The 27585-nt window shown below is 43.5% G+C and overlaps 1 protein-coding gene across 1 annotated transcript in view; it reads left to right on the plus strand.

The window, feature by feature from the left end:
* MYO9A (myosin IXA) overlaps window positions 1-27585 on the plus strand; it is a 140497-nt gene that overhangs the window by 7714 nt on the left and 105198 nt on the right. Inside the window, exons 2-3 of the mRNA XM_062501128.1 lie at window positions 21731-21825; window positions 26033-26095. Of these exons, the coding sequence (XP_062357112.1) occupies window positions 21731-21825; window positions 26033-26095 (158 nt within the window). The remainder of the gene's footprint in view (window positions 1-21730; window positions 21826-26032; window positions 26096-27585) is intronic.

A 27585-nucleotide genomic window follows, 5' to 3' on the forward strand; every position in this document is an offset into this window, starting at 1 on the left:
GTCCTCCATGTCTACAATGGAGAGGGGTCCCCCCTTCTTATTTATAGGGCAGGAATTGCTGTTTGTAACAAGATGTTGTTATTGTCACTTATTGTATAGGGTGGGGAGACAGAGCAAGTGTGGTTAGTTATGGAAGGGACCACAGTGGTCACCTGTTCCCACCTCCCTACTCAGGCAGCACCATTCCAGAGCACAGAGCACAGGGCACAGGACTGTGTCCAGACAAGATCTCTATTGGAATATCTCCAGTGAGGGAGGCTCCACTGCCTCTCTGGACAATCTGTTCCCGTGCCCCAATGGCTTTGCCAAATCCAAGAGGAATCAGTTAAAAGAAGTTAAGGCATTTCAGGGAGGCAGGGGCAGGGAGCTGCTCCCATCTGTTTGCTGTTTAAGGTTAAATATTGCGTGGAGGTTAAGGTAAAGCTCGGCGGAGGGCGGCGGAACAATCCTCTCCCAATCCCACGTTGCACAAGTCTGGCAGGAGCTCACGGCTGCAGTTCAGGGTAGGCAAATAAAATCATTGTTTGCCGTGTTTGCAGAAGGGATCTGCCTTAACTGCAGCAGCAGATTGCGGCTCCCTTCTATTCCCTTAATTAAGATGGATGAGGGATAAACGTTGTGCCAGACAGTTGAGCCTTTGGCTTTGTCACTGTGATTGGGGATTTGGACTTCTCTGGGCAGAGGCTGCGATAGGGAAGATGAAAGGACAAGCAGAATCTGAAGAGTTTAAAACGGTGGAAACCTTTTGTAGATCATTTATTTTCAACATGTAAAGTACAAAATCCAAATTATGTCCGTTTTGCATCAGCGAGTTAACAAAGCTCTGTCTCCTTGGGTGTCTCACCATCACTCTCTGCTCCTGTGAAGCCTTGAGCTGAAGGCAAGCACCTCCTGTTTTGGAGTGAAGAGCCACGGAGAGCGAGGTCTTCCTCCTGTCCAGCAGAGACGAAGGCTTCACCTCATCCTCATCCCAGTCCTGGGAGGACATGATGCAGGGCAGGATGAGATTTGCCTGCTAGACCCACCACTTGCAGGCAACTGAAGCTCAGGGATCTCCTAAATTGGCACAATCTTCGTGTAATAAGTCTGAATGGGTGTTTTTGGGGTCAGCTTCACTATCAATATAAGGAAAACATGAATAGAGGAAAAGATGCTACAATATTGTTTAAGAGTCAAAATAATTAAAAACTTAGCATAGCACAAGACAAATCGGGTTTGTTGGCAGTTATGAAAAACATTATTTATAGCTGTAGAACTTACATACGCATATATATATTTGAAAAAGGAAAAATTGAGCAATTTTTGCACGTAATGTAATTGTTTTAAAATCTAAATTTTCTTTGTCGGTGTTCTCCAGATCCACGCTATTCTCATTTGAAAGGAGGAAACAAGAACAAAAGAACGTGATTCTTGTGCACTGACTTTGTGGTAGAGAGCAAAGATTTACTGATTGTCCCAAAATGGGCAGATTTACTTAAGGCTTTTAACTGGGAGAAAAATCTTGGCCAAGGATCTCTGTGAAGGATGACAAAAGGAGAAGGAAAGCAGCTGGATAAAAATGTTCATGTCCAACATGAGGATAAAGTAGACTTAATTTGCTTTATCATTGAGGAAATTTTTTATTTTTTTTTTTGAGAAACGACAGGTTTGGGGAGCAAAGTTTTGGTTTAATGGGTTGGGAGCTGTCTCCCAAATATTTGCTGCTTGAGTGCTTTCCAAAGCAGAGCAGATCCAGACTTCAGCAAAGCATCTGACATGCTTGGAGAAGAAATAGAAAATAAATAAATGAAGAAACAAAAGAAAAAGAGACAAAGCAGATTTCATAACACAAAATCCCTTTTTGAAGAATTAGTGCTCTCTCAGGATTCCAAATATTCTACGTACATTCTGTTGGTGTAAGGAGCAGTCCTGAGTCTGTCCTGTGGGAAATTGTGGGGTTCAGTTGAGTGTTTTCTTCCTTATCTACAAACTGAATTACCCTTTAATTAAGGAGATTTGGAATATAGTCCTGGAGAGCAGAAAATGCAATATTTTTTGTTGTTTAGCAAATACAGGTAGAATGGTCTCCATCTGATAGAGATGGGGAAGATTTGGTGTTGTCTCCTTAAAACAACCTTCTCTACAAGGCTCATATCCACTTTGCAAACTTTGGAAATACACTTTTCTGGTTTAGTTTAAGGCTCTGAAAAATGTGGAGTTGGAAACATCGGAGTTTGTCTTTATCTCCAAGGCTACGGCCGAGGAGCTGGCGATGCTCAGAGGAATGTGTTTGAATTATTAGGCTGAACTCTGCATTTCTGGGCCAGAGTGTTCCTGGTATTTGGAGGCCTCTGAGATAGAGGTAGCCTTGCCAGCAGGTCATAAATTTGAGCCAGGCTTTTTTACCTTAGTCAGGAAATTCATGCTGGAGCTTTCCTTAAGCCAGGATTCGCAGTCTAATCCCAGCCCACTGCCAAACCTGACCCGGGAGTTGTTTTCTGGCGTTTCGTTGCCGTCTCTTTGTTTTGTCCGTCGCGTTCCAGATCGCTCGATTTCCCCTGCTCCGCGCTTTTCGGCGGAGCTGTTCATCAGGAGGGGATGAGTGCACACAATCAGCCTGCAAAAGCCTCGCTGCTGCTTGTGGGTGATGGCCAGCACCAGGATGTGCTATCCAGGGAAAATTATAACGAGAGGTTCATTTTAGTTGCGCTAGAGGAAAACACGTGATGGGATTTTGGAAGTTTTGGGGCACTTCATATTCAAGCAGGTAGAAATCTGCATTGCAGGTGTCATCAAAATCAAATCAATAACAGCAACAACAACTCATATGATAATATATGCTAGTATCTCCTATAGTAAGAATAAAAAAGTACATTAATATCTCATATAATACTGATACGTGTATTAATTATATGAATACACACCCTAATCTGCATTGCAGGTGTCACATACAAAATAATATATATATTATAATATCTGCCATAATAATATATGTAATAATAATGCAATGACATATATACACACACACCCCAATATGCATTGCTGGTGACTCAAAGCAGTCCAAATTTATATAATGTGTCTTCTAATAATATTGTTATGTAATAGCAATATATCTGTATACATATACACAAAACCAGAGCTGCATTGCTGGTGTCATAGGTTTTCATAATTACATATAACAACAACAATAATAATAAACGTATCAGGTGTCATAGAGAATCCCCAATTACAATTACTCAGGTAAAACCTCACTACATCGTCTGAGTCGTGTCTTAATGTGAATGTAAAAAGCTTTATTTTAACTGAATTGGCAAGCTGTAACACAAGTAAACTCTTTATGCTGTGGAAAAGCACAGCTGTGATGGACAGTTAAAATATTTTTGAGAGTATTTAGCAATGGAAATTTGTCCAATAAGTTAGTTATTGCATCTGTTAGTGAAAGGTGAGGTATATTTGTTGCATGTTTGGTACGAGTGGAGATGCTGCTCCGGTACATGGCTACGTCTCTGTGATGTGAAATTCATATGAATTAAGCCCGTTTTAAAGGAATTTCAGTGGATTCCTTGGAATAGCATCTGCTCAACACTGGGATGCTGATGATGTGTAATTCCCAGCAGTGCTGTCAGTGTTGCTGGGTGGTGATTTTTGTGTAACAAATCCAACGCAAGGTTTATTTTCCCCCTTCCTTTTTTTTTTTTTTTTTCCCCTGCAAATTGGAACTCGGAAAGACTTGCTCCCATGTCCTGTCCAGATTGCCACAGGCTGTTTGCTTAAAATCAGAATATTGTATTGCTAGACGTGTTAGATTAAAATTAAATGGTTAAAAAATAATATTGTGGAAAGAGAAAGATCTTCAAAGTCCTTTCTGGCTTAGGAAATAGATCTGAAAATTCAGCACAGGGTCACGTGCCGTTTCCACTGCTGGTGCATATGGCCAGTCAGTCTAAATTCACCTGTAATCCACCAGTACTCCCCATTTTTGCATCACACAGCTGCTGAAAACGATAAATAACCCAATTCCTGCTCCTCCACTTGTGCTGCAAATCATGGGAATGGGGATGCACCTTCAGTTTTGCCCAGTGAAACATCCTAAATCGCCTTGTGTCCACGCACACAAACTGCTTGCCTTCTTGAATATTCTCAGTGTAATACGTGGGCATCCGAGAGCTGTTAAACGTGGATTAATCCTGATCTTGGGGTGCTCCAGGAGGGATTACAAAGCATAATATTGGCATTAAGGCTGGGAGATGGGAGCGAGGCTTTCCAAAGTGCTTACACAGCACAAAGAAACTCTGCCGGCGCCTTTCGGCTCGTGTGCGTCTCTGGGCTGCGAGGGACGACCCAGGGCTTTCTAGAGTTACATCACAATTATGATATTTGTAATCACAGAGATGCTATAGAAGTAACCTCCTGGCAGAAGGGAGCTGTGTGGGTAATGAGTGGGTGCGACCTGCCTGTTGCCGTCCTGGGTTTTTGTGCTGGCTCGCACGGCCCTTCCCGCTCTGCAACATCTGGTTTTCATCTGCTGCAGGAAAGCCAAATAATTTCAATGAAACCGGGAGAAAACATAATGCTTTAAAAAAAAAAAAAAAAAAGACAACTATTGATGTTAGCTTGGTTTTCAGCTGGTGTTAATTAGATTTATCAGCAGGGTTTATCGACAGAGTGGACGCTCACTTGGATGCTTGAGTTAATGCATCATCCAGTGGACAGTGTGATTAACGAGGGCCAAGCGCCACGCTTTTCCTTGGAAGAGCTTGAAATGATAAATAATGTGAGTTGAGATTACTCTGATTTTTGGTGAATCCCCCAGGTGACGAGTCAGCATGGCGCTGGGGCACAGAGGGGATTTTCCTGATGGGAGCAGTCTGGGTTCAGTGGGACTGGCCGTGGTTGCTCTGGGAATAAGGATGTGGCAATACCTGCATCGTGTTGGAATGCACAAATGCATTCTCTAATTCGTCAAATATTAGCTATACTGAAAGAAAATAAATATATAATAGGTGTACAAGATATATTAATAAAAATGACAAGAAAAGGGGAGACTTATTTCCAGATCTCACATTTTCCAGCACCTATTATCCACTTCCAAAACCTTTATTCCATACATACAAAGTCACTGCGGAGAGGCGACAACCTCATCACGCACCACCCAGTTCTCAAGATGATGAAAAAGAGCAAGGACATGATCACTCAAGTGGTCAAAAGATCTCCACAAATATCTCCCAGAGGGATAAAATCTTGGAAAGATTTTATGGGTGTAGAGATAAAAGGTCCCTCCCTTAAACAGCAACGCACACATCATTCACATCATTATGCTGACTAAAGCAAGGAGCTCAACCACTCTTGTTGCATTTGGGATGTGAATTCATTATTATTTCAACCTTCTTTATTATTTCTTTCCTTTTTGCATTAAAAAATGCATGTGGGATGTGGCAGGAATCATTGAATTGCGTTGGTTTATCCCGACTGGGGAAGGTGGGGATGCTGCTCCCCCTGGCTCCCTCAAAGCAGCTTTATAAACCCCAACAAAAACACCATCAGTGCTTGCTAAGGAGCATAATAACATATGAGATATAAAAATATGAAGTAGGTATAATATATACATGCGATATAGAAATACGAAATAAAAATGCATTCTTTTCCTTCTGTCTGTCTCTCTAAATCAGAATAAGGCTGTCATTGAGGTCTATTTTCAAATTTAGGCCATTGTGGGCCAGCATCTGCTTAATCCCCATCACATTAGAGCCCCCCTGGACTAAGATTTTTAACTGCACTTTGTTGATCCCTGAGCTTTTAAGGGTGTCCATGAACTCTCAGCAAATGGGGCATTTGTCCTGCTCCATGCAGATTGACCCTGTTGGTGGGGGGATACTTGAGGAATAAGCAGGCTTTTTGTTCCATCTAGGCTGAAAAACTCTTGTGGATTGTTAGATTGTCTCCCCTCAATGGAATTTTGGTGCTGTGAAAGCTTTATTAAGATAGAATTATGAGTAAGGAAAATATTTCTGGTTTTCCATGTTAATAGTGTCTGTTCAGCAAGAGAAATGGAGCTGGCAGAAGCTTCTCAAATAAGTAGGATGTCTCACCTCCTGGCTTAAGGCATGAGGATCTGTGAGAGCAAATACCAAAGGAGCCATAAGTCTGTATTTTGATTTCGTGGTTGTAATTTTTAAATTGCTTTATGGTTATCATTTCATAAGATCTTAACCATTAATTTTTCCAAAGAGTTTAATTAAATTTCAAGCTTTCAACTGGAAATTCGAAATAGAAAATAGGTTTGAGCTTACTATTAAGTTTCTTGCTTTGAGGAAAGTCACTGCATTTAATAGAACCATGGAATGGGCAGGGTTGGATGGGCTTTCATTTATTTGACTGGATTCAAACCATGGTTAATTCATCTTTACCCCTGATTGCCAGATCCACACTTCAGTTTCTTGTGAGCCAAAATTCTCTGGACAAGGATGCAGTTGGAGCAGGGTACCTGCAATTGCTAAGAGTGTTTTCAGGAAAAATCATGGTCTTCTGTTTTTTTCTCCTATCCCATTCCTTGCCATGGAATCAGCTCAGTTTAATTTTGTACATCTTGCTGGGGGCTGGTGCCAGAGATGGGATTAAGAGGATGCAGAAGGTGAACAGTTCAGTGAGTCAGGACTTAAATGTGTGGATAATTCATCATGGATATTTCCCTCCCTCTTTCTACCTCTCACATGAGTTATCTTTGATGCATTTGTTTTCTAAAGTGACAGTGGAAGGATTGTAAATGCAGTAGCAACCCCCAAACCATGTCTGTAGGCTGGATCAGGGTCTTGATACAGCTGGGAATAGTGTCCTCCATGTATTTGTGCCAAATGTCCAGGGAACAGAAGAGTACAGGTGGGAATCTCTGAAGGTGATGTTGACTCTCAGCAGCACTTATCAAACTTTGATTTTAGAGCTCCTTAGCACCAAAACTCTCCTTTTTTTCCCCTCCTTTTCTTTTTGTCCTGCCCCTGATACTGTGGGATTATTTTTCCATGCCTTGTTTCAGTCCCCATCTGGGTTTTAATTATTATAGTGACTTTAGCATGGGCAGCTGGTGAATGATCAGTAGCTCCCCTATCCTGGATGCCATCCAAGGGGGGGATTTGAGAAAGAAGGAGCAGCAAAAAAGAGAGATGGTCAGGGAAAGGCCTCGCTATCAGATGCTGCAGGCTGGGTGAGCGAAGCCTTCCTGCTGAAATCCAGCCAGCATGAGGTAGGACAATCGTGCTGCTGTTCTCCTTGGGAGTTATAAACAAGAGGATGAGGCTCACCAAGAGAAAGAAAGGTTTATTTCTGTGGTTTTCCTTTCTGTCAGTGTTTTAGTTTCCTTTTCCACCCTCCTTCTGAACTGCAGGCAGATCTATTTAGGGAAGAAATGCTGTTTTCACATGAGTTTAATTTTTTAATGTAGTATTTTACTTGCTGATTAAGGTCAATAAAGAAATAAATTTAATATTCTCTTGAAAGATGCAAACAAATTCCTCCTTAGCTAGCACTGATGGTGTTTTTGTTGGGGTTTATAAAGCTGCTTTGAGGGAGCCAGGGGGAGCAGCATCCCCACCTTCCCCAGTCGGGATAAACCAACGCAATTCAATGATTCCTGCCACATCCCACATGCATTTTTTAATGCAAAAAGGAAAGAAATAATAAAGAAGGTTGAAATAATAATGAATTCACATCCCAAATGCAACAAGAGTGGTTGAGCTCCTTGCTTTAGTCAGCATAATGATGTGAATGATGTGTGCGTTGCTGTTTAAGGGAGGGACCTTTTATCTCTACACCCATAAAATCTTTCCAAGATTTTATCCCTCTGGGAGATATTTGTGGAGATCTTTTGACCACTTGAGTGATCATGTCCTTGCTCTTTTCATCATCTTGAGAACTGGGTGGTGCGTGATGTGGTTGTCGCCTCTCCGCAGTGACTTTGTATGTATGGAATAAAGGTTTTGGAAGTGGATAATAGGTGCTGGAAAATGTGAGATCTGGAAATAAGTCTCCCTCCAACCTGTTTTTCATTGGCACATCTGGTTCCTCCATCTGAGCTCGAGTAAAATCCTGTAAACCATCACCTCCATTGTTCTGCTGTATGAAGGGACATTTAGGACATCAAACCAGTGGGTTTGGATGTGTTCTTACGTTTTTTTTATTAAGAGCACAAAGTTATGTCTTGGGTCAGTCATCGCGATCCAAGACATTCACCCTTTGGAGATGCTCTGTCATGCAAGGATGATACTTGTCCTGGGTGGGAGCTGGGGTTGTGCCTCTGGGCATTGTTCCACCCTTGGCAGGGAGGGATGCTCCAGCATTCTGGCCTTGCTCCTGGAGCAAGTGCCATAGTGCCAACAGCTCCTTTCCTTGCAGATAAACGCTGGTTCTCCATTCATTTTTACAAATCAAGTGTAATTAGTAATGGCCACTCTTCATTGTGCTGTGGTGCTGCGTGTCAGGTCACCACTCACTTCCAAATAACAGATGGAAATGTGGTTTTATTTGGGTTATAAATTACGTATTGCTGCTCAGCACAGGGAGTGCTTGTTTCTCTTCTGCCTTTTCACATCCCTGGTCTCCTCTGCTTAAGGATCCTTTTCTCCCATTAAGTTCAACCAGTGAATCTCTTGATAAATTGAGAAAAAATTCTCTGAATTTGTACTTGAGCGTTACAGTTTGTCTCAGCCTGGCAGAAGACATGTACTTAAATCCTGGTTGGGTGTTCCAGCTATTCCAGTCAGGCTGGTTAAAGATGCTCTTACATCTGTCTGCAAAGTTTCCCACCTCTTTCTGTGTCCTGTCACATCTACTTTGCTACCAACATCAGGTTGTGGTTTCAGTTTTTTCACTATATATTTAATTACAGAAGATTTACTAAAGGGCTTAAACGCCCTGTAGTGATTCTTCAAAGGTTGAACGAAGAAATGCTGTTCTGAGTTTTACTGCTGTAGAGGCTGCAAATTTCTACAAGGGGAGTTGTAAATGTTTTGTTTAGTTACACCATGATGGAGAGGGACTGAGTATCATCAGGGTAGGGAACAATCCGGGAGGGTTTGTCAGACTGTGGTGGCAAGGAAACAGAGAAGGTGTTGAAAGAAATGAGATGTACAAACCTGTGTACTGGAAACTATCACTTCAGGAAATCAGAGGAGAGAGAAGTTAACGGGGGTGTGCTCCAACGAAGCCTTGCATATTCACATTAAATTAATTGGATAACAAAGTCTGGTTTGCCGTTTGCTCTGGCAAGTAATGCCCCTGTGGATTTTCCAAGTGTTTCTGCTGTGTTTCTCCTGCTGGCAGCTGTAGTGGGAAACACTTGTGCACAGCTCCCAGCACCGTAGGTCACCAGCACTTCATCCAATACACCTTTCTTTGAAATATTTGTACTTTTGATGCATTATTGCACGTGCATGTTATCCCGTGTTCTTCTGGAGGGCAGGACGGTTTGAAAAGCTGGCGTTCCCCAAAATATTATGCACAAAGACTAAGGAGATGGCAAAATTAAATGCTATTAAATGCCTTTGGAGACTTGATTTGTTCTAAGATGTTCTCAGTGACACGGCATCCTCCTACCACTTCCCTTCCCTGCCCTCCTCACATCTGGAAAGATCTCAGCAGGTCGTGGGGGGAGATCCCAGATGGAGCTTCAGTGGCACTTGGATGCTGCTGTAAAAATTTGGGCTGGCATTCTTTCCTCTGGTTTGCTCCATTTTGGGTCAAATCAGTGCAGAGTGGGTGGTTTGGGCCAGGTCTTTGCTCCTGGAAGTCTTTAATGTCAGATTGGATGTGTGTGGCCGCTGTAAAAATTTATACTTGGAGTGTTGTTAAAAATTCTGCCCCTTCATGGAACATACAACCTCAAACTACGTTTCTCAATATATACATGAAAACATGGAATTGAAGGAAGGTGCTTTTGAGTCCCCACTTCATGATCTCTCCTGCTTGGCCAGGGTGGATGATGAAGAGCTGCTGCTCATCTTGACGCAGAGAGAAGGAGCAGCGAGGCCTCTGCATCCTTGGCAGCACATCTGCCCTGGCATAGCAGGCCTGGGCTCGTTTTGACTCCTGCCCTTTCCAAAAAGGAAAACACGCTTCCAACATCCATCCCGACCACTTGGCATTTTGCAGAGCTGGGCTAGGAAGAGGTGGACAGCAGAAAAATATCCATGTTGGCTTTGAAATGTTTTCTGTGATGTGGAAACGCGGAATATAAGATCTCACCACGTTTCCCTTTATTTCATGAATTCAGTGCTTTCCTTTTCTGGTTGGATTTTCTTGGCCTTTGAAGCTCAAAACACTGTTCTCAGAAACACTGGCCTTGGCAGTGCTGAGGAACATTGCACAAAGCTAAACAGGTGGTTTTGGCAGGATAACCTTGGACGTGGAAGCTCCTTCCCTGCCTGGAGACCACTCCCGTGACGAACAGAACTGCAGCACAGAACTGCAGAATTGCCCATCTCGTGCCACAGGACATTGGCTGCTCCCTGCTCGCCTCACAGCTGTGTCTCCTCTGCAGGGAATGGATGGAGTGGTGTCAGATTTACCCCCAGGAACCTGGTTCAGTTCTTAGGAAACCTCTCCATGGTGGCCTCAAGAAAACGTGCGGTTAATTCCTCTGGGAAGGTGACAGGCCTGGCTGTTGAATTGTCCTGTTCTGCTTTACCTGAGAGCTGAAAACAGACACCCTCTCCTAACACAAAAATCTGACAGAAACACGTTGATTTTTGAGACTTCTCTTTTGCTCCCTGAAAAACCCAATGCCAGCTATTGTATTTCATGGTACTTACCGAATATTCTGGTCCCTGATAAGACAATTATTTTTCAATGCTTTCCATCGATCCAATGAGATAAAAATGTAAGGCCTCGGTCTGACTCCTGCAGGTGTTGTGGTCCATCCCAGCACTTACTAATAAGTATTTTTAAGATCTTACGTCACCCTTTGAACTGTGGAAATAAATGAGAAGGTGTTTTTATGGATCAATCAGACATCCTAAGCTGCCTATGGTTACTGAAACATTGCAAAAGCTGGAAAACACGAGCCCGACAGTGCTGCTGTGATGGAAGCAACTCATCCAAACTGCATATGAGGCACAGAGATTTTATGCTGCTGCTCAGTGGCGCTTGGAATTTTGGAATTGCATCAAGAAGAGTTGTAGATTATTTATATAATCCCACAGAAAAGCAAGGAAGGGCTGGAGATGTGTGGATTCACATTTAACCTTCTCCTTGCTCAAGAGATTTTTTACATGGCAGAAAAGAAATGTGTTTTTTATTGTGTTGATTTGATGGCAGAGCTGTGATTTGGTTGGTTTTTGTTTGTTGGAAGGGTGTGGATGATTTTTTGTCTGTAAGAAGCAGAAAGTGGCTGAGGTCTGAGAGGAAGGACAGCAGGAGTGGGAGCCAAGCTGAGGCTCGGGTTACACTGCTATGTTTTGGTTGCTGCCTAACGTGTTTTTGTTTTTCTTCATTACACATATTTCTCTTGGGAAAAGCAGGAAAAACTGTGTGTCAGATATACATCAGGGCTCTGTGACTCTGCTAAGAGGTTCCAGATGGGGAGCATTATGATAGGGACACTTTCTCCTGCCTTTTACTTTGTGGCATTAATTTTGGTGACAAACTGCAGGAAAACTTACATCAAGCCCAGAGTGTACAGTGAATGCTGCTTCATTTTTTTTTTTTTTTCCTTTTGAGCATCTTTTGGGCTGCCCAAGTATGCAATAGGAAGTTGAAGCTTAATTTCCAAACATTTATGGCCCCACGTCGAATCATTATATTCAAAAAAGAAGAGTAAAAAACTATAGCTTTGAAGGGACTTAGAGCCCTCCAGGGCTGGAGAGTGTTCAAGGCCTGTCCACCAGACCACATCCCTCTCCCTAAATTTGAGACTGGTGTCTGGGGAGGAGGGGATGGAAGCTGGTGAAGATGCTTCTGCAAGGGATGAGTCTCTTGCCAATGGGTGATGTTTCATTTCTGTGCTGGGCAGCGGCTGTGGCTCCACCTGGGGTTGGCATCGTATCTTCTTCAAGACGACTTCCCAGGACTCTGATGGATTGCTTCCAGACCTGCCCTCAGGCTGAGGGTCCACAGCTGCTCCACCTGAAGTGAGTGGCGTGGCAGTGGGAGGCACAGTCAGGCTCGGGTGGTGGCAACCTGTCATCACCAGTTCCTAAATCAGTGAGTCACAGCTGCAGCAAGTCCCTGAGTGCCACCAGAGCTGTCAGCAGGTGACAATGGCGACAAGAGCTCAGCAAGACCTTGTCCTACAGTGTTCTCAGGATGTAGTTTCCTGTGTGGATGTTTTTGCATAATGAAATTGTGTCTTAAAAAGTAGCACTTGGTTTGTGTATTGTGTCGTTTGAAACATCAGTGTTCCCAAGACAACAGGCCAAAAAACCCCAAATCATGTTAATTTTGGAAGGATGTTAAGCCATGGGTAAGGGGTGGCTTTCTACAGCTGCACATAATGCTCCATGCTCTGAAAACCAGGAGATGCTTCGGAGAGAGGAATTTGCCCCCATCTTCTGAAGATCACTGAAATATGTGGTTGGTTGACTGTTTGAAAACAGAAAAGTAATGTTTTCTTCATCATGGACTTCAGAGCAGATGAGACACGAGTGATCGAGAGCTCTGGAGACTCCAAAAGTCTTGAGAAGAAAAAGGCAAACATAGTGCTGAGAATGTTGTTACCTGTTTATTATGATGGAATTACAGCATGGTTTGGGTTGGAAAGACCTTAAAGCCCGTTTGTTCCAATCCCTGCCATGGACAGGGACACCTTCCACCAGACCAGGATGCTCCAAGTGCCATCCAACCTGGCCTGGAACACTTCCAAGGATCCAGAGGCAGCCACAGCTGCCCTGGGCAGCCTGTGCCAGAGCCTCACCACCCTCACAGCCAGGAATTCCTTCCCGATATCCCATCTGACCCTGCCCTGTGGCAGTGGGACAACATTCCCCCTTGTCCTGTCCTCCATGCCTTGTCCCTCAGTCCCTCTGCAGCTCTCCTGGAGCCCCTTCAGGCACTGGCAGGGGCTCTGAGGTTTCCCTGGAGCCTTCTCCTCTCCAGGGGAGCACCCCCAGCTCTCCCAGGCTGGCTACAGAGCAGAGGGGCTCCAGCCCTTGGAGCATCTCCATGGCCTCCCCTGGGCTCTCTCCAGCAGCTCCACGTCCTTCCTCCCTGTGCTGGGCCAGCTCTGCAGGTGGGGTCTCACCTGAGAGGGGCAGAGGGGCAGAATTCTCCCCTCCCCTGCTGCCCATGCTGTGAGTTCAGCCTGGCCATGGGGGGGTTTGGGGCTGCTGGAGCAGGTCTGTCTTCTCCTCCACCAACATCCCAAAGTTCCCCTCGGGGCTGCTCTCACTCTGTTATTTGCAGTATTACTCCATTTAAAGTGAAGGGAGCCAGAAGTGCTCCTGGCACTGTGTGAGGCTGTTTCTAGCAATGGCAGACAAGTTTTATTTGCAGCAGCTGCAGTTTATGCTGCATCGCTGCACTTCATCCAGCTCTGCATATGGGGATTATGAAACGTGAGAAGGAAATAATGATATGGCTTGATCTTGCAATGCATAATATAACCTCCTATATAGGTTATACCCTCCTCAGTCATCCCTTGAAATATATACATTAATGGGTTTCTGTTGTCATCCCGTCAGTGTTGCTTTGTTCCCACTGCAAGTGCTTGTTTACAGTACTTGTGTTGCTGACTGAGGGAGTATGAAGCCTCCTCCTTTAGCTATGACTTGTTTCCAGCTGGTCACTTTACTGCTATTGCTGTTTTATTGTGATTATTTTATGTCTTTATCCTATGAAAAAATCATTTGAAGCACCAATAAGGAGATTTTGCTCAGTCCTGGCACCTGTTGGACACTTGCTGCCTGCATTTGGTGGAGTAAAGTTTGTTATTTGATTGCAGCATATGCATGTTGGGAGTTAGAGAGACACTGTAATACCAAGTTTCCCAGCTTCATTTTGGAATGTTTCTTTAAATCCAAAGCTCAGTCTAGGATGAAGATATTTTTCCACCCAAATATTTGCTGGCCAACGTGTGCGAGTTTGCTGGAAGACACGAACCTTTGGCTTCCCAGGGTTGTCCACCCTGCTCACAAAAACATGAATGTCTGGGCAGAGGAGCAGGAATGTTGGTCAGACCGTAGGGATTTGGCAGCCTCTGCCTCCAGGATCCGTGGTACGGGCGTTTGCTGGTGACTGCCAGCTCAGCCGGGGCTTTTTCCCATTATTGCACTCGTGTAGGAAAACTGTCCCTGTTCAGGAAGAGGACTTAGGTTGGAGGCTTTGGCTGGGTTTTAGGGTTTTGTTTTCTTGCATTGCGGTTTCATGGAAATTCCTTTTTTTTTTTTTTTCCCAGAGCATCACTTGAAAGGAAGAAGCTGCAGTGGTCTGATCCCGTGTTTAAATATGGGAAAAGGAGGAATATTTTGCCAATACTGAAGTGGTTGCTGGGAACACAAACACTAAATCCTATTTCTTACATAGGTGATAGAGCCTCTGCATCATGTCTCCCAAACAAGAGTGATTGTAGCAATGCTTATAGGGTTTATCAGATATTTTACCCCATAGTGGTGCTCTGGATATTTCCATTACATTGGCACTTTAGCTATATTGACTCCCAAACCTTCTCTTAAGTCACTGCTCTCCCATTAAAAGTCCTTCTCGTCTGTATTTGTATTGGGGAGTGCAAACTTGATGTACACAAAGACACATGATCATAACTGAGCCTGTATTTTAAGACAAGTTGTTGCCAAAAATTTGTTGTTTAATTTCTCCAGGCACTGAGCTCCTCTGCGGTGACCAGGGACAGGACCTGGGGGAATGTAGGGAGCTGTGTCTGAAAGAGTTAGGTTGGATATCAGGGAAAGGTTCTTCCCCCAGAACAGGGTCAGGCACTCAACAGGCTCCCCAGGGAATGGTCATGGCCCCAAGGCTCCCAGAGCCCCAGCACTTTTGGGATTATTGTCCCAAAATCCCAGCAGTCAGGGACATGGAATTACTGTGGTGTCCTGTGCAGGGACAGGAGTCGGACTCCGTGGTCTCTGTGGGTCCCTTCCAGCTCAGGATATTCCACAATTCTATGGTTCTCCATTCCAGGATGTTGGCATGATTCCCCAGAGGGGAACAGCGCTATCCTTGGATCATCTCAGTTTTCACCTCAGGTAGGGTCAGTGCAAGTGTCTTACCATGACAAGACATTTTTATTTGGCATAATCTGTCTGTAATGAGAAAAAAAATTATTTTAAAAGATGTTTTATAGTTTGTACTGTGAGAGTTGTATTTTACACATCAGTTTAATTACAAGAGGGTTTGTCTGTTAATGGGTAGAACTCACTTGGCTGCTGTTCAGTAGCTGTAGTTATGGAATAAAGGATTTGGTATGCTTTTTGTTGGAAGAATCCTGCCGAGTTTAATTCCGTGTAGTGGTGGCTGTGCTGTCATTGACAGTGAAGTGTCAGTGAGGCAATGAAGAGCATTTTAAACTTCATAAATAAAACCAATTGTACATTTGGTTGGTGTGTGCAGACCCCTTAAGTAAGGTCTTGGCCCTTTGGACAGTCTTTGTAAGCCATATGGACCTCCTTCTCCACATCTTCCATAGGAGCAGGAGGGAGAGGAAGAGTCACATCAACACTTTCCAGGTGTCTTTATCCTCTGCACTTTCCCCATCTGTAGTATTTATAGGTCATGTATTTGAAAGATTCTTTTGTGGATAGTAAAGAGCAGGGACAGGACAGGCATGCACCTTTTGGTTGTTGCACCTGCTTAAAAATTGAGTATTGATTTTATGGGAAGAAACAGGAAACTTACATGGGTTTGAGAAGCTCATAAGCAAAACAATCCAGCTACCACAAGAAGCAAATACCACCAAGGAGATGTTCTTCTGTGTTTGCTGTCAAAGATTGGTGTAGGATTAGATTCTGTTCACATCCACAGCCAGGACATGCTTTCAGTAAAATACTGGAGACAAATGCCACCAATTTTTAAGCAAACAAACAAAAACAAAGCTATTTTTGTCATTATACACCTTGAATTTAAGTTGCTTTGTCATGTTTTGGTTTGAAGATTCAGACGAGGCACCAGAGGTGCTCTGGGGGCTGGAGCCCCTCTGCTCTGGAGCCAGCCTGGGAGAGCTGGGGGTGCTCCCCTGGAGAAGAGAAGGATCCAGGGAAATCTCAGAGCCCCTGCCAGTGCCTGAAGGGGCTCCAGGAGAGCTGCAGAGGGACTGAGGGACAAGGCATGGAGTGTGGGGACAAGGGGGCAACAGTTTCAAACTAAAAAGGAGGGATTGAGATTGGATGTTAGGAAGAAATTCTTTCCTTGTGAGGATGATGAGGCCCTGGCACAGGTTGCCCAGAGCAGCTGTGGCTATCCCATCCCTGGATGTGTTCCAGGCCAGGTTGGATGGGGACTTGGAGCATCCTGGTCTGGTGGAAGGTGTCCCTGCCCACGGCAGGGGTGGATTTGGATGTTGTTCCAGGTCCTTTCCAACCTGTGGTTTCCAACCTGTGGTTCTGCGTTCTGTGAAGTGGAAAACCCATGTTTACTCTTTGAGGTGCTGCAGTGGCCCCTTGAAGGCAAGAACAGCGAGGTAGGAGTTTGCAGGTCTTTAAAGGTCAGTGTGAGGCAGCTCAGGGCTGTAGGGCAGGCTCGGGCCCTGCTCAGGCATTGCAGCACAAACACTATAAATAATCTTTGGTTTTTGCTTTTGACCACAAAAGCACCCCTGGGTTCATCCCTCAGTGTGGGACGTGGAGCCACAACCGAGAGAGCAAAACCCCGAGGTGCTGGTGCTTCGAGTCGTGTTCAGCTGCTGTAAATTAGATTTTCAGTATTACTGTTGAACCACAGCTTCAGAGGTTCCCATAAAAGCCATTTTTCTCTGTAGTGATCCAGGTTGTACCTCATACGTTTCGACTTCGGTGCTTCCTTAGGGGCCATGATCTCTCTGCGCTGAGGTGGATCCTTATGGGAATTGCAAGTCAGAGAGATCCATCAAAGCGGGGTTGTTGTAGCAGAGCAGTTTGGGCTGGAAGATTTTATCAGGAGGAGGGAGCTGCAGGTTTAAAAGCTCTTCCCAAGGCAGGAGCAATAATGGGAAGGGATTTAGCATGGCTCTAACTTAAGTAGCGTACGTGCAGTTTATGTTCTGGACATAATTCAATATATTTCTGCTTAAAAGCAATATAACAGGGCAAGAAGAGTGCTGGGAGCTTTGTTTCAGATGGAATGAAAACTGGGGAGAATGATCTTTGTCATCCTGCTGTATGTGTTTCAGAAGGAGGAAGAAATTTGTGAATGCCCTGGACACATAAAAATGACATTAGATTTCAACAATTCAAATGCACTATTTTTCTTCCCTGTGTGTTTTTTTCTTTTGGAATGAAGGTGTTTATGGATTTAAATCTTTTTTTCAAGCATGGTATATAGAATATTGGGATAAACAGCCCTCAGATCTAAAAACAGATTCCAGGGGATGTTTGAAACCAGCACTCTTTGTGGATGCACATGTTGGCTTTCTCCAACAGAAGCTGCAGGTGAAGCATTGGAGTGGACATCTGATGTGCATTATGGAATCATGGGGGGGTAAAGGTGGAAAAAGACCTTTAAGATTTTCAGTACAAAAATCACCCAGCACCACCACCACGTTCATCTCCAAACCATGTCCTCAACTGCCCCATCCAGTCTCTTCTTTTGAACACTTACAGGGTCTTATCACATCACATCACATCACATCACAGGATGCCCTCCACATCCCTGGGCAGCCCGTTCCAATGCTTGACAACCCTTTATGTGGAAATATTTTTCCTAATATTCAGCCTAAACTTTCACTGGCACTATTTGAGGATGTTTCTTCTCATCCTGTCCCTGTTCCCTGGGAGCAGAATCCAACCTCTCCCAGCTGCCCCCCTCCTGTCAGGGAGTTGTTCAGAGCCACCAGGTCCCCCCTGAGCCTCCTTTTCTCCAGGCTGAGCCTCCCCAGCTCCCTCATCTGCTCCTGCTGCTCCAGACCCTTCTGTACTTATTTATATATTTGTATGTTATGTATTTATATATTCGGTGGGAAATAGATTTTAGCAAAGCTGTTCCCAACGTGCTCACGCAGTTGGAATTCATTCGTACTTTATGAATACATTTGATTAATAAACTCCAAATTTCACAGTAAACCAGGGAATACCAATCTTCCAGCTCTGTCTTGTCTGATATTAACCTGTTTCTTCTCCCTGGCATTAATGAGCTTGGTGGAATTTTGCTCCCAGTCCCTTCTGTGTCCCTCCATAGAATATAACTATTAATATAAGTATTCCACAATGGCTTAGTTGAGATTGAAGCAGTTGACTTGCTTTTCTCCTGGTATATTCATGGTATGGCTTTCTAAAAAATTCAATTTACACTTCAGATTAATGGGGAACCATTTAAAAACTCTTGTGTATTAATGCATTTCTTGTCCTGTACAGCAAAGAGAAGATGATCTTTTTATTTTTCCCTCTTAAGAGTGAGGGCTAAAGGCTCCTCTGGGGGCTCGGGACCTAAAATATGCTGTATAAAAGGCCTGTATTTCCACTTGTTCTTTCACCACAGAAGCTGTTATTCCATAGGGAATGCAGCTGTTATTCTGTTGGAGAATATTGCTGTTATTCTGTGGAGGAATAGCATTCATCATTTGGATGATCTATAGAACAGTGTTATATTGCCAGATAAGAACAAGTCACCACGGTGTTTTCCCAGTTGCTGAGGTTTGGAAAATAACCTTTTTTTTCAGGAAATACATTAAAATAATCCTTATTCTGGCTGTAATCTGGAATTAATCCAGATTGCATCGATATTCAGTTGAGAACAAGGAGGCTGCAAGCCTCTGGGATCAGGAGGAACGTGGAGCAATACTCCAAGAAACTGTTAATCCCTTTTTTTCCCCCCTCATCCCAATAGACTTCTCTTTGTGCAGGAGGGCTGGATGAGGAGGAATGGAGCTGCTCTCTCTGGCCTTCCCCAAACTGCTGGATCACCCTCCAGGTCCACAGGGACTCCCAACTCCTACAGAGGAATGTATTGAATTTTGTTTCCTTCCAAGTTTGAGCCCTGGCCAGTAAAAGCTTTGGTCTCCCCAAGAATCCTTGGAATGCTGTTACGGAGTTTTGTCCGTTGAGCTGCTCAGCAGCCTCGAATCAATGAGTCAGTAAAGGGCAATCAAATGAACAGAAGATAATTTGTTTTAGAGAAATTTTAACTCGTTTTCTGAGGTTGAACTATTATATTCTGCCCCGCTTGCAGGGGACAGTGTGTTCTGTTTGGGTCTGTATGGATTGGACACGTATAAATTGAATTAATAGCACTTTTTTTATAGCCCAACAGTCCTGCTAAAGAAACCCTGTGAGTAAAGCAAACAAAAATGTATTAAGTTGTCTCAAATCAAACACCAGACATTTCTCCAGCTACTTGCTGGCCCGTTCCCAGCGTGCTGGGCCCAGAGAGTCACCCAAAGTTTGCACAAGAAGGGATCCAAAGACCTTTCTCATTTATATCAGCACGGAAGAAAAATGCATGAAAGAGGGACATTATGGGCTGTGATTTCTGGAGGCATTTGGGTTATAACAGATCATGTGGTCTGGCATATTCATGCCCAAAAAGCTCATAAAAAAAAAAAAAAGAGGAATCTCAACTGTTCCCCACTCCTAGATTTGAAATGTTTTCTCCTGAATTTCCTTGCTACGGAGTAAGAAAAGTTGGTTCCTGAGCAAGGCTCTTCCCAAAGAAATCCTAATAAAGAGACCTTGTTTGTCTCTGTGAGCAGTTACTTAGGGTAGAAATACAGGGAATCGAACTAGAAAATCGTCTTAATATTGTTCTTTGCTTAAATTCTTTATTGAATTTTATGAAAATTTATTATGTGAGATGATATAAAACTGTGCTGCCTCCTGTTTGGTCTGTTCTTGCTGTTTCTGTAACAAGCAATGTTAATTAGTTGTATAGGAATTTTTGTCTCATTGCCTTTAAGATGGTTTCTTAGAACATGAGTGATCCCATAGCAGAGAAATGCTCATAACCTAATTAATACAATTTAAAACTAAAATATAAGGTGATGCACTTGCATTTCTTGAATATTCTGCTTAAAAGCTTCTTGCTGTGTCTTCGCTCACTGAAATATCTGGAAGTAAATCCTTTGGAAGTCTTAAACACCATCCTTGTCTTTTAATACCAAAATTCCTGGTTTGTGGCAAGGATGACTGGATTTTCATCTCCAGGAGAGACTTGGGGCTTCAGGGGAGGTGTGGGTGCCTTTGATGTCCTCTTGGGAGGGTGGGTTGAGGGGGGATGCTGGGTGCAGGGAGGATTTTTGGGGTGAATAAGCAGGAAAAAAGTGAACGGCCTAAAAAGATGTGAATCCTCTGTAGGGTTCCTGAGCTGCAGCTCCAGAATCATCCCTCCAGAATAACCTGTTTGCTCGGCAGGTTTCACTTTCCCAGAACCTGCTTTGGTCAACTAAAGCAGATTCATATGCAGCAGTTGGAGCTTAAACAAATCCCTGTATTCAGATAGGGGGGAAAAAAATCACATTGTTATTCCATGGCAAACCTCTGTGGGTTCTTAAATCATTAAATCTGAGCAATTTGGGAAATAAATCAGCCTGGGAAGGGAAACAGATCGGGATGTGCCCAGTACCCTTTCTCCAAGGTCTCATTTCATTTGGCCTTTATATTCTGCTTTTAGCTGGGAAGTTAAATCCACAAAGGTCATTTGAAAAGCTTCAGATTATAGATGGAAAGCCCTTTTAATCTTTTCTAATAAATACCTGAGCAGGGAATAAATCTATTGGGAGTTGAGCTCTGATTTTAAGCCTCAGCACAAAATGCCCATACATGAGCAATACTTGGAAGTTATATCTGAAATTATAATTACTTTAAATAAATTTGACTTAGAAGAAATTATTATGTGTGTGATTACATGTGATTATGAAACCTGGTTTAATAAATGAAGCATGAATTGGACCTGGTGCCTGGCAGATTCTGTTGCTGTGGTCCGGATGATTATGAAAGTGATTTGGGCACAACTGAAAACAGCAGTTTCAGTTCAGAGATTTCTTTGAAATGGCAAAAATTACTCTCTCCAGTCAGTGCTTTGATAAGGCAGGGCTGGAATAAAAGTTTTGCATAATAAAGACTTGAAAGCATTTTGATTTTGAAAAAGCAACAGCCACAAATGGAAACAAGGGTGTCTGAAATGCTGAAAGTACTCTGTTTATGCCAGTGCTGTATATGACATTCTCTAATGTCTGAGTAGCCTTCAAAGCATTTTCCCTCCTATTTCCACATATCATTAAAAAGAAGCTTCCTCTAGCTCATTAAAATGTGGAGTCCTGTTGGAGCAGTCCTGTTGTGTATTTATTTAAATGAATAAAGCACAGCTTTAATACAGACCGTAATAACTCCAAACATTAAATCTCTTCTGTGCAGCTCACACTTTATTTTTAAACAGTGTTTAGCTTCTCCTCTTCTTCAGCTTGCAAAGGAACATGGTCCCCTCGTTGGATTATTTTGTGAACCACTGACAGGTTTTCCCCATTGTTTATTGGTTTTTTTTGGGTTTTTTTTTTTTGTTTTTTTTTGTTTTTTTTTTTTTTGATGTGAAATGATAGGAAAATCCCCCATGTTCACTTGTGAGCAACGCCCATGGAAATCAGGCAAGGGGCTGGCTTTTCCAGCATAATGATGGCACCTCTCTCTTTTCACAGGCATTTGGAAATGCAAAAACAGCCCATAACAACAACTCCAGCCGCTTTGGCAAATTCATCCAAGTGAATTACCAGGAGACAGGCACCGTGCGAGGGTAAGTGGGAACAGGGGGAGGGTGCTGGGTGTTAACCCAAACCTAAACAGGCTGCAGTAGGGTGTTGACTGCTTTGGCCAGTAGTTTTCCCAAAATGGAGATAGGAGATAAAAATTCAAAGGTTTTAGCTTATTAAAATCTGTCGGTTTGGAAATACCGGTGCATCCAAGGTGGGTGCTGGGGTGTGGATACACCTGAGCTGCCTTCAAGCCAGCTGAGCTCTCCTTAATCCTGATGTCAGATTTTTAATGAACCTGAAAAGCAACATCTCTTCCTCAGACAGGAGTTAAGGGAGAAAAGGGGAATGTTTTAGTTGGGATGGGGTGGGGAGCAGTAGATGTGGAGTGAAAGGTTTGGCTCAGGCTCAGGAGCAAATGGGAGGATTTAATCTCTGGCTGGGAGTTCAGGAGGCCATTGGGCCACACGCACTTGTCTTGCTCTCTGCCTGATCCCCCCCAGGCTCCCCCTGCAAGTCTCTCCTAACTCAACCCTTGACCAGTGAAGGCCTCTTTTTCCTCCCAGGTCATTGCAAGGAGATCCTTGTCTCCACTGTGGTTCTCCTCAGTTTATTTCAGCTTTGGAAATTTGAGAGCAGACCTGAGGAGAAGAATTTTGGGGGGTGATTGATGAGAAGCTCATGGACATGTGCACTGGAAACCCAGAAAACCCCCATGGCCTGGAAAGGGGGGGAATTCTGCCCCTCTCAGGTGAGACCTCACCTGCTGCACTGCCTCAGCCCTGGGGTCCCAGCACAGAAAGGACGTGGAGCTGCTGGAACAAATCCAGGGGAGGCCATGGAGATGCTTTGTGAGCTGGAGCCCCTCTGCTCTGCAGCCAGTCTGGGAGAGCTGGGGGTGCTCACCTGGAGAAGAGAAGGTTCCAGGGAAACCTCAGAGCCCCTGCCAGTGCCTGAAGGGGCTCCAGGAGAGCTGCACAGGGGCTTGGGAGGGAGAGCTGGAGAAGGAATGGTTTCCCCCTGTCACAGAGCAGGTTTGGATGGGAGATTGGGAAAGAATTCCTGGCTGTGAGCATGGCTGAGGCTCTGGCACAGGGTGCCCAGGGCAGCTGTGACTGCCCCTGGATCCCTGGAAGTGTTCCAGGCCAGGTTGGACAGGGCTTGGAGCAGCCTGGTCTGGTAGAAGCTGTCTCTGCCCATGGCAGGGGTGGAACTACCTAAACCCAGCTTTCTCTCTGGCTTTAGATGATTTCCATGGCATCACATCATCACCAAGGAGCTGTAAATGAGCAGGTCTTCATTAACTTCCCTTTTTGTCCAGGTTAATTGAGTCGGTTGGAAAACTGAGGAGTAGAAGCAGCATTTCAGGGGCTGTGTAATTTCTGTAGCTGGCTAAGAGACCTCTTGCTGGGCCTTTGTTGTTATTTTGGAGAACTGCTTTTAAATTTTTGTCCTTTCTTATTTTCCAGCAGAACAGTATCACACAAAGAGCTGCCGTTAATTTTTCAGTGAGCTTGGGTACTCCACGTCCTTTCCCATTGGTTTTGCATCCTACATCAAATCTGATGCTCTTTTTTTCCCCCTTAGTTAATTCTGGTGCACAGTTTTCTTAAAAGGATAAACTTGATTTTTTTTAATACCTCCTGGGTAACAAGAATCCAACAAATGCCTTAACTATGTATTATCTTGGCATGATGTAGCAGTGCTGTGGTTGTGGCTTCTATTTTTATTTGGCAGAGATGCTCAAATAACATTATATTCATGTATTCTAGCTCATAAAATAGGAGGAATTTTCTTTGCTTTTTAAAAAGGAGCTTTCTTGTTCTTTGGTTGCATAGAGTGATGTGACTGTACTCTGCTATGAGCTTGCAGTGCTCCCCCAGTGAAAAGAAAAGATGTTTAAAGAAAAATATAAGCAGTTTAAAAGCAAAAAGTATATGTGGCATACAAACCCTTTTTTTTTTCCTGTGAAAGAAGATTTTTTTTTTTAAACTCAGCCTATACTTTTTTAGCACACCCTGTATTCTGCATATCAGTAGCTTTGGTAATGGAACTATAAATTGCAGTTCTGAATCAGAGTTTTCTTCTCTTCAGAGGTTGAAAATAGCAGTTGAATATTTGCTTACAGCCCCTCTGTGTATAATCACCCAAAACTTGAAGAGATGGAGCAGGTAGGAGGTTGAACAAGAACCAACCCCACTCTGTAAGATGAAGACTTGGATGTTCTCTCAGACTGATGGAACAGGAGCAGTGCTGCAGTTCAGGGAGGCTTCCTGAATTTTGCACATCCTGGTCCATGATAAGCCAGGCCTGGAGGTCTTTGCAACCTGCAAAGTCCCCATGAGATGATGAAAGCCTTGACACCTGACACGATGCATGAAATGGCAGAATTGCCAGCTAGGAGGGGTTTAAATGAAAGCCCTGTGAAATACAGGCTCTCTGTGCTTAAATCAGTGTTTTACACAAGATCATTGCATTAGAGCTCTTCTTCTTTCCTCTTAAAGGTAGAACATAGCTGACAGTGGTAGATAAAAAGAAATTTGAAGACATCAACTTGTTAAGACATAAGTTGGTTTTCCTACTCACTATCCTGTTATAAGAAGGGACAGATGCTCTTGAGACACGGATTCATTGTGACTTTTGCACTAATGAAGGGAGCATTTTATCAAAATAGCATTGTAATTACATCTGTAAATTTAAAAAAAAAATTAAATATAAAATAAAATTTTTAAAATAGAAACTTTCTAAAACAAAATTCTAAAAGTGAAACAAAAACTTTAAAATAAATAAATAAATAAATGGATGAATAAATAAATAAAGTTCCCCTGATTTAAATAGTGGTTGACCTCCAGTTCAGATGACCTCCAGAAGACCTTTCCAATCTAATTCATTACCTAAGAATGATTTTTGGGGTGGTTTATAATAAGAGCAGAAATGGCAGGGGTGGGGATGAATGCTAAAGGCACGGACATGTTGCAAGTTGTTGTACAGCAGTGTCTGAGCCAGTATCCAGTGGGATCTGATCACTGGGCTCTGGGATGCTCTCATTCATGCCTTCCCTGACCCTGCAGTGAATTCCTGGCTTGGGAAGGAAAAATGTGGTTCAGGTTAGAAAGGGAACATAAAAACCCCATCAACCTGTGGGTGAGGAATAGTCATAGACTGCTCCCAGCTTCCTCCCAGGGAGCAAACAGGAATACAGCTTTGCTGTCTGTCTTCCTTTACTCCTCCTGTCCAGCTAGATCATCCTGTGGGGAGCTGGATTTGCCACTTCCAGTAGCCTCTCCCAAGAGCTGCTGTAAGAATTTTCACAAAACCTCTGCAGCATGTCCAAATGATTTATATTTTAGTTTTTATGGAAGGAAGGGAGAAAGTTGTGTTGGAGGTAATAATTAGATCTGGCTTTCCCATCTATGGTGGAGGAGAGAGTGTGGAAGCACCTCCTTGTCCCACCATGCCTGAGGTTGGTTGGGTTTCCCAATTCCTACATAGCTCTGACTGTCGGTGCCACGTCGCTGGGCATCTGTCACCAGAAAAGCACAGCTCCATCATCCAAACTGTTACTTAGAACTCCAGCTTCTAAATCCCTGTCATTACTGGTTAGGTTTGTTTGGAAGAAAAAAACAAAACAAACCTGTGGAAGCTTTGTTTAACTTGACAAACCTGAAAAAAGTATTTAATATGTAGATTGAGCATGTTTGTTGTGGAGGCTCTTAGGAGAAAATGTAAACTGCAATGAGGAGCTTTTGCAGTTGTTTATTTTTTTTTTTTTTTGACTGGAGCCAGAAGTTAATAACCCAAATTTTTGGTGAGAAGTGGCTCTTCTGGAAGAGGGATTGGGGATTTGGGGACTGACTCTGCAGCGAAATGGCATCTTGCACATTTCTGCATGCAGATGTATTTCCATGTGCACGGCTCCTGGGCTGCAGGCAAGTGGGATTTTGCTGGCTTTGGATGAAATAGGGATCCGAGCTCCTTCCTTGCAGACATTTCTCTTGCCCATAGGTTGACGCATCTGAGATCATGTTTTTCAGATCCAAGTTAGTTTTGGCTTAGTATCAAACCAAAAAAAAACCTCAAAAGCCAAGCATAATATTGGGCTTGTTCTGCCGAGGAAGAAATTTATATAACTAAGTGAAACAAGGCTGAAACTTCTTTGTGTGGGTACCAAAGCTGAAGCCCCCAGTAAAACTGTGTTCATTGAAGCTGAATATCAGGTCCATTAATGATGCTTTGATTTTTCCCTTGCAGAGCTTATGTTGAAAAATACCTCCTGGAGAAGTCCCGACTGGTCTATCAGGAGCACAACGAGCGGTGGGTGCCTCTGTATTGCCCAAGGCTTGGGTTTAACTCCTAGACGTGGCACAGATAACTTAAATCCCTGTTGGAGCTGGCACAGGGGATCAGGATTTTCATGCTCTTAACCCTGTGCTGCAGAGATTAACGATGCATTTTATATTTGAATGTTTTGTTGTTTAGGGAGAAGTGTGCTAATGGAGGAAGTAAACTCCATTATTTTATCAACATTCCTTGAGATACCATGGAATCATAGAATGGGTTGTATTGGAAGGACCCTTAAAGATCATCTTGTTCCAAACCCTGCCATGAGCAGGGGACCTTCCACTATGATACTGTTGCATTTAATTTAAATTTCATTGTGTTTATGGCAGATAGATTATTATCTACCACTTCATTCTTGTGCAACTTGTGAACTGCTTAATAGGTCATTTTAGGAGAGAAACATGGTATTTTCATTCTTCTTTGCAGTTCACTGAGGCCTTCAGAGGGGCCTTTAGAATGAGCCAAAATTATATAGAGAATGAACTTACGTGTTTTCTCCCAATTTGCTGCATATTGTTCGTTGAATATTCCTCTCCTCTCTCAGTAATTATTATTCCACTTTTAAATTATTATGATGCCTTTAGTTGTCTTTCAACTCTTGGCACTTCTGGCTGTGTTTCCCTTCGGAGACAGATGTGTGTGAGTTGTCTGGACTGCTCCAGGGCTGTTCATGGAGTGAAAGAGCATCTACAGCCTTGACAAATGTCCTCTTGGGTGTTGCAAGATGATTAAAACTTGGATCCTCTTGGAAAACATCCAACATAAAAGCACAGTTTTAATTTTAGAAAGAAATGGTGTTAATCTGTGTTAGAGTTGTCTGGAAGCAGAACAGATGAGTCCCTTGGTTTAGCATTAGCGTTATTAAGGTATTTTGTATATTTGAGTTTTTGAATGCTTGAAGATTTTTCGGTCGTGTATCATGGAACTGCAAAGTCGTTGCCTTTTTAATGCAATAAGGTAGGAAAAAATATAATTTCTGCATTGCAGGGAAATACATTGTGATAAAGGAGGTTGGGCTCTAATAAAGGAGCTGGGGAATGTTGGGGTCTGCTCTCAAGGAACAAGGTACAGGACAAGGGGAAACAGCCTCAAGATGTGCCAGGAAGGGTCAGGTTGGACATGGGGAGGAATTTCTTCTGGGACAACGTGGTCAGGCATTGGCAGGGGCTGCCCAGGGGTGTTTGGAGTGCCCATCCCTGGAGGTGTCCGAGGAATTCCTGAACGTGGTACTCAGTGCTCTGGGCTGGGAACAAGGTGGGGTTTGGGCACAGGTTGGACTCGATGGTCTGGGAGGTCTTTTCCCACCTAAATGGTTATGGGGTTCAGTGAAGTACCTAGGCATTGCACATGGTTCTGAAGGAAAACCTGATCATCCCAGCTAGAAATTCTTCGAGCAGATTCTGGGGCTGTCCTTGAATGGAGAAGAGGGATCTCATTCTCCGTGACATAATTGAAATATCTGT

Source organism: Cinclus cinclus, chromosome 13, assembly GCF_963662255.1.
Source record: "Cinclus cinclus chromosome 13, bCinCin1.1, whole genome shotgun sequence".
Taxonomy (NCBI): domain Eukaryota; kingdom Metazoa; phylum Chordata; class Aves; order Passeriformes; family Cinclidae; genus Cinclus; species Cinclus cinclus.